Raw genomic sequence first — 7,801 nt, forward strand, 5'->3', positions numbered from 1 at the left:
TCCGCCTACTTTCCGCATGTGGCTATGCCCACCATGTGCAAAGTAAGCGGATCATGTGCGGATGGTACCCAGGGTCCGGAGGAGAGGAGACTGTCCTTCAGGCCCTGGGTACCATATCCCTGTTAAATAAAGAATTGAAGTAAAAAATCAGAATATTCTCACCTTCCGGCGGCCCCTGGACTCCTTCCCGCCTCTCACCGCGCTGCCGGCATCTTCCGGTCCCAGCGATGCCTTGCGACAATGACCTGTGATGACGTAGCGGTCTCGCGTGATGCTACATCATCTGGGGTCATTGTTGCAAGGCATCGCGAGGACCGGGAACGCTGCGGGGGACGCCGGAAGGTGAGAATATCACGATTTTTTTATTATTATTATTTTTAACTTCCTATCTTTTACTATTGATGCCGCATAGGCCGCCTCATAGTAAAAAGCTGCTCACACTCGTCAAGCGCTATGCTTGTGACCAACCTGACAATCACATTCCAAGCGATTCTTCAAATCGCTTGGAATTCGCACGCGTTTTACCCGCGGCAGGAGCTGCGGAAATATTGCAGAACTGTCCGCAGCGTTTCCGAACCTGTGCTCGTAGCCTTACTTGTAGCAATGAGTCCAGCTCTAAACCCCTCTGATCACCAGTGGAGAGACCTTACACTCGCTGTTGGGAGAAGGCGGCTTCACATATGAGAGACATGGAGCAGTCTGTAAGAAGAGAGCTCCAGAATTCCAGGTGAGAGGTGGAAGAAGCTTGCGGAGGGTCCTGCAGGGTGAACATTTTGTCCAATTTGCCTTTTTTTCTCAGTTTTATTGTGATGTTCCAATACACACAAAGAGAATAAATACGAGTTATTGCAATAATGTTCTGTGAGAAATACTTCATTTTCTGGAAAAATGTCAAGGGTGCCAACACTTTCGGCCTTGACTGTAGATACACTATCCATGCAGCCTGCATCGTGGGCTCAGCACCGGGGACAGCTCCCTGATGTTGGGGGGCAGGATTCTCCCCCTCACCCCCTACCTGTCCCATATATCAGGACCCTCCTGTAGGGCTGAGTCCTGTGTAGTTGGGGTCTCCCTCCCTTGGAGACACAGGGGGGCGCTGATCTTTTGTGTGGCTGTGTTAGCTGTGTCAGGCTCCTTCCTCCTCCCACCCCTCCCTCTCCTCTCTCCTCCCTCTCCTCTCTCCTTTCCTGCCTGTGTCTTCCCCCTCCCTGTCTCATTCTCTCTGTTCCGCACTCTCCATATGACATGGATGATTCTGCCATCATCAGACGCAGGAGGCTGCAGGTACAGTGCTGCTCCAGGCTCCTGTTTATCCCACCCCATTGTCTGTACCTGATATTGGTGGACACTGTATCATGCAGGTCTCTGGGATTATTTACTGTAATGCTCCATCATTTCATGTCTCCTGTCATATCTTCACTGCCACCCTACAGCACTACTCCTCCCTCCATCCTATCTGCTCCTCACCCTCCCCCTCCTCTCTGCTGGGGCCAAACCTACATGTATCCCATATGGGTGGCTGATATGTCCCTGTCATATCAAAGCATGCGTCCTATCCCTGCCTGCAAACCCCATAACACGATATCCTCCCTATAGCTCCCCCTATTACCCTATATATCCTCCCTATATCTCCCCCTATTACCCTATATATCCTCCCTATATCTCCTCCTATTACTCCATATATCCTCCCTATATCTCCTATTACTCCATATATCCTCTCTATATCTCCTCCTATTACTCCATATATCCTCCCTATATCTCCTCCTATTACTCCATATATCCTCTCTATATCTCCTCCTATTACTCCATATATCCTCCCTATATCTCCTCCTATTACTCCATATATTCTCCCTATATCTCCTCCTATTACTCCATATATTCTCCCTATATCTCCTCCTATTACTCCATATATCCTCCCTATATCACCTCCTATTACTCCATATATCCTCCCTATATCTCCTCCTATTACTCCATATATCCTCCCTATATCTCCTCCTATTACTCCATATATCCTCCCTATATCTCCTATTAATCTATATCTCCTCCTATTACTCCATATGACCTCAATATATCTCCTCCTATTACTCCATATATCCTCCCTATATCTCCTCCTATTACTCCATATATCCTCCCTATATCTCCTCCTATTAATCCATATATCCTCCCTATATCTCCCCCTATTACCCTTTATATCCTCCCTATATCTCCCCCTATTACCCTTTATATCCTCCCTATATCTCCCCCTATTACCCTATATATCCTCCCTATATCTCCCCCTATTACCCTATATATCCTCCCTATATCTCCCCCTATTACCCTATATATCCTCCCTATATCTCTTCCTATTACTCCATATATCCTCTCTATATCTCCCCCTATTACTCCATGTATCCTCCCTATATCTCCTCCTATTACTCCATATATCCTCTCTATATCTCCCCCTATTACTCCATGTATCCTCCCTATATCTCCTCCTATTACTCCATATATCCTCCCTATATCTCCTCCTATTACTCCATATATCCTCCCTATATCTCCCCCTATTACTCCATATATCCTCCCTATATCTCCTCCTATTACTCCATATATCTCCTCCTATTACTCCATATATCTCCTCCTATTACTCCATATATTCTCCCTATATCTCCTCCTATTACTCCATATATCTCCTATTACTCCATATATCCTCCCTATATCTCCTCCTATTTCTCCATATATTCTCCCTATATCTCCTCCTATTACTCCATATATCCTCCCTATATCTCCTCCTATTACTCCATATATCTCCTCCTATTACTCCATATATCTCCTCCTATTACTCCATATATCCTCCCTATATCTCCTCCTATTTCTCCATATATTCTCCCTATATCTCCCCCTATTACTCCATATATCCTCCCTATATCTCCTCCTATTACTCCATATATCTCCTCCTATTACTCCATATATCTCCTCCTATTACTCCATATATTCTCCCTATATCTCCTCCTATTACTCCATATATCTCCTATTACTCCATATATCCTCCCTATATCTCCTCCTATTATTCCATATATTCTCCCTATATCTCCTCCTATTACTCCATATATCCTCCCTATATCTCCTATTACTCCATATATTCTCCCTATATCTCCTCCTATTACTCCATATATCTCCTCCTATTACTCCATATATCCTCCCTATATCTCCCCTTATTACTCCATGTATCCTCCCTATATCTCCCCCTATTACTCCATGTATCCTCCCTATATCTCCCCCTATTACTCCATGTATCCTCCCTATATCTCCTCCTATTACTCCATATATCCTCCCTATATCTCCCCTTATTACTCCATATATCCTCCCTATATCTCCTCCTTTTACTCCATATATCCTCCCTGTATCTCCTCCTATTACTCCATATATCTCCTCCTATTACTCCATATATCTCCTCCTATTACTCCATATATTCTCCCTATATCTCCTCCTATTACTCCATATATCCTCCCTATATCTCCCCCTATTACTCCATGTATCCTCCCTATATCTCCTCCTATTACTCCATATATCCTCCCTATATCTCCCCTTATTACTCCATATATCCTCCCTATATCTCCTCCTTTTACTCCATATATCCTCCCTGTATCTCCTCCTATTACTCCATATATCTCCTCCTATTACTCCATATATCTCCTCCTATTACTCCATATATTCTCCCTATATCTCCTCCTATTACTCCATATATCTCCTATTACTCCATATATCCTCCCTATATCTCCTCCTATTACTCCATATATTCTCCCTATATCTCCTCCTATTACTCCATATATCTCCTCCTATTACTCCATGTATCCTCCCTATATCTCCCCCTATTACTCCATGTATCCTCCCTATATCTCCTCCTATTACTCCATATATCCTCCCTATATCTCCTATTACTCCATATATTCTCCCTATATCTCCTCCTATTACTCCATATATCCTCCCTATATCTCCCCTTATTACTCCATGTATCCTCCCTATATCTCCCCCTATTACTCCATGTATCCTCCCTATATCTCCTCCTATTACTCCATATATCCTCCCTATATCTCCCCCTATTACTCCATGTATCCTCCCTATATCTCCTCCTATTACTCCATATATCCTCCCTATATCTCCTCCTATTACTCCATATATCTCCTCCTATTACTCCATATATCCTCCCTATATCTCCCCTTATTACTCCATGTATCCTCCCTATATCTCCCCCTATTACTCCATGTATCCTCCCTATATCTCCTCCTATTACTCCATATATCCTCCCTATATCTCCCCCTATTACTCCATGTATCCTCCCTATATCTCCTCCTATTACTCCATATATCCTCCCTATATCTCCTCCTATTATTCCATATATTCTCCCTATATCTCCTCCTATTACTCCATATATCCTCCCTATATCTCCTCCTATTACTCCATATATTCTCCCTATATCTCCTCCTATTACTCCATATATCCTCCCTATATCTCCCCCTATTACTCCATATATCCTCCCTATATCTCCCCCTATTACGCCATGTATCCTCCCTATATCTCCTCCTATTACTCCATATATTCTCCCTATATCTCCTCCTATTACTCCATATATTCTCCCTATATCTCCTCCTATTACTCCATATATCTCCTCCTATTACTCCAAATATTCTCCCTATATCTCCTCCTATTACTCCATATATACTCTCTATATCTCCTCCTATTACTCCATATATCCTCCCTATATCTCCTCTTATTACTCCATATATTCTCCCTATATCTCCTCCTTTTACTCCATATATCTCCTCCTATTACTCCATATATCCTCCCTATATCTCCTCCTATTACTCCATATATTCTCCCTATATCTCCTCCTTTTACTCCATATATCTCCTCCTATTACTCCATATATCCTCCCTATATCTCCTCCTCTTACTCCATATATTCTCCCTATATCTCCTCCTTTTACTCCATATATCTCCTCCTATTACTCCATATATCCTCCCTATATCTCCTCCTATTACTCCATATATCCTCCCTATATCTCCTCCTATTACTCCATATATCCTCCCTATATCTCCCCCTATTACTCCATATATCCTCCCTATATCTCCTCCTATTACTCCATATATCCTCCCTATATCTCCTCCTATTACTCCATATATCCTCCCTATATCTCCTCCTATTACTCCATATATTCTCCCTATATCTCCTCCTATTACTCCATATATTCTCCCTATATCTCCTCCTATTACTCCATATATCTCCTCCTATTACTCCAAATATTCTCCCTATATCTCCTCCTATTACTCCATATATACTCTCTATATCTCCTCCTATTACTCCATATATCCTCCCTATATCTCCTCCTTTTACTCCATATATCTCCTCCTATTACTCCATATATCCTCCCTATATCTCCTCCTATTACTCCATATATCCTCCCTATATCTCCCCCTATTACTCCATATATCCTCCCTATATCTCCTCCTATTACTCCATATATCCTCCCTATATCTCCTCCTATTACTCCATATATCCTCCCTATATCTCCTCCTATTACTCCATATATCCTCCCTATATCTCCTCCTATTACTCCATATATCCTCCCTATATCTCCCCCTATTACCCCATATATCCTCCCTATATCTCCTCCTATTACTCCATATATCCTCCCTATATCTCCTCCTATTACTCCATATATCCTCCCTATATCTCCTCTTATTACTCCATATATTCTCCCTATATCTCCTCCTATTACTCCATATATCTCCTCCTATTACTCCATATATTCTCCCTATATCTCCTCCTATTACTCCATATATCCTCCCTATATCTCCTCTTATTACTCCATATATTCTCCCTATATCTCCTCCTATTACTCCATATATCTCCTCCTATTACTCCATATATTCTCCCTATATCTCCTCCTATTACTCCATATATTCTCCCTATATCTCCTCCTATTACTCCATATATCTCCTCCTATTACTCCATATATCCTCCCTATATCTCCTCCTATTACTCCATATATCCTCCCTATATCTCCTCCTATTACTCCATATATCCTCCCTATATCTCCTCCTATTACTCCATATATCCTCCCTATATCTCCTCCTATTACTCCATATATCCTCCCTATATCTCCTCCTATTACTCCATATATCCTCCCTATATCTCCCCTTATTACTCCATATATCCTCCCTATATCTCCTCCTATTACTCCATATATCTCCTCCTATTACTCCATATATCCTCCCTATATCTCCCCCTATTATATAGGCCTGTCCAGTGCAGTGCATTCTGGGTAACAGAGGCCTGTCCAGTGCAGTGCATTCTGGGTCATATAGGCCTGTCCAGTGCAGTGCATTCTGGGTCATAAAGACCTGTTAAGTGCAGTGCATTCTGGGTTATATAGGCCTGTCCAGTGCAGTGCATTCTGGGTCACGTAGGCCTGTGCAGTGCAGTGCATTCTGGGTCACGTAGGCCTGTCCAGTGCAGTGCATTCTGGGTCACGTAGGCCAGTGCAGTGCATTCTGGGTCACGTAGGCCTGTCCAGTGCAGTGCATTCTGGGTCACGTAGGCCTGTCCAGTGCAGTGCATTCTGGGTCACGTAGGCCTGTGCAGTGCAGTGCATTCTGGGTCACGTAGGCCTGTCCAGTGCAGTGCATTCTGGGTCACGTAGGCCTGTCCAGTGCAGTGCATTCTGGGTCACGTAGGCCTGTCCAGTGCAGTGCATTCTGGGTCACGTAGGCCTGTCCAGTGCAGTGCATTCTGGGTCACGTAGGCCTGTCCAGTGCAGTGCATTCTGGGTCACGTAGGCCTGTCCAGTGCAGTGCATTCTGGGTCACGTAGGCCTGTCCAGTGCATTCTGGGTTATATAGGCCTGTCCAGTGCAGTGCATTCTGGGTCACATAGGCCTGTCCAGTGCAGTGCATTCTGGGTCACGTAGGCCTGTCGAGTCCAGTGCATTCTGGGTTATATAGGCCTGTCCAGTGCAGTGCATTCTGGGTCACATAGGCCTGTCCAGTGCAGTGCATTCTGGGGCTGGTGGTCTATATGATGGCCTGTGCATTTCCTCCCCTTTCTCGGTATTTTCCTATGACGGCTTTGTGCATGGCTGACTCCTGGCTATGATGTTTATTTATGAATGTGCAGTGCATTGTGGGTAGCTATTGGAGTCAGTGATGCAGCAGTGCGGAATGTTACTTAAAGTGGCAGTTTACTAATAATATCAATACAGTTTGTGAAGACGACTCATTTGGATTTTTCACATCCGCCCGAGAACACATTCTGGGCATTGGCGCCTTAGTTTACATCGTCACTTAGTCATCACTGCGTCACTGTAACTCCTGATTTTCCTTTTTTGGGCTTTTGTTTTTTCAGTTCCCTTCTTCTAAGACCAAAACTTTTTTGCTGTAGTTTTATTGGTACGTCCGATGTTTTGATCACTTTTTATTGCAATGTTTCGGCAATGCTGGCTTTTTCATTTTTTTTTGTTAATCTTTTTTTTAGGGCTCTTCTTATGGGATAAATATTTTTAAGTTTTAATAGTTTGGATATTTATAGGCAGCCGTAAAAAATATGTTGTTTCATTCTTTTTTTACATTTACCGATTTACATTTCTAGTAAAATGCTGCGATTTGTACTTTTAATTCTAAAAATATTTTTTTAATATTTATTTTTAATTAGTCCCTGTAGGGAATTTAAACCTGTGATCTATTGATCGCCTACTCAATACACTGTAGAACTATAGTTTTGCAATGTATTGTGACATTGCCAATGAATACAGCAGACATCCGCAGTT

The 7,801-nt window shown here is 42.8% G+C and overlaps 1 protein-coding gene across 2 annotated transcripts in view; it reads left to right on the top strand.

The window, feature by feature from the left end:
- Nucleotides 1–1,181: 1,181 nt before the first annotated feature.
- The window catches only part of MAST1 (microtubule associated serine/threonine kinase 1), a 128,781-nt gene continuing 122,161 nt past the window's right edge, over nt 1,182–7,801 (top strand). For both annotated transcript variants that reach the window (XM_073587424.1, XM_073587425.1), the window contains exon 1: nt 1,182–1,284. In XM_073587424.1, the coding sequence (XP_073443525.1) occupies nt 1,246–1,284 (39 nt within the window). In that variant the 5' untranslated portion in view covers nt 1,182–1,245. The remainder of the gene's footprint in view (nt 1,285–7,801) is intronic.

Source organism: Dendrobates tinctorius, unplaced genomic scaffold (assembly GCF_039654945.1).
Source record: "Dendrobates tinctorius isolate UK_male_01 unplaced genomic scaffold, ASM3965494v1 ptg000099l, whole genome shotgun sequence".
NCBI lineage: Eukaryota > Metazoa > Chordata > Amphibia > Anura > Dendrobatidae > Dendrobates > Dendrobates tinctorius.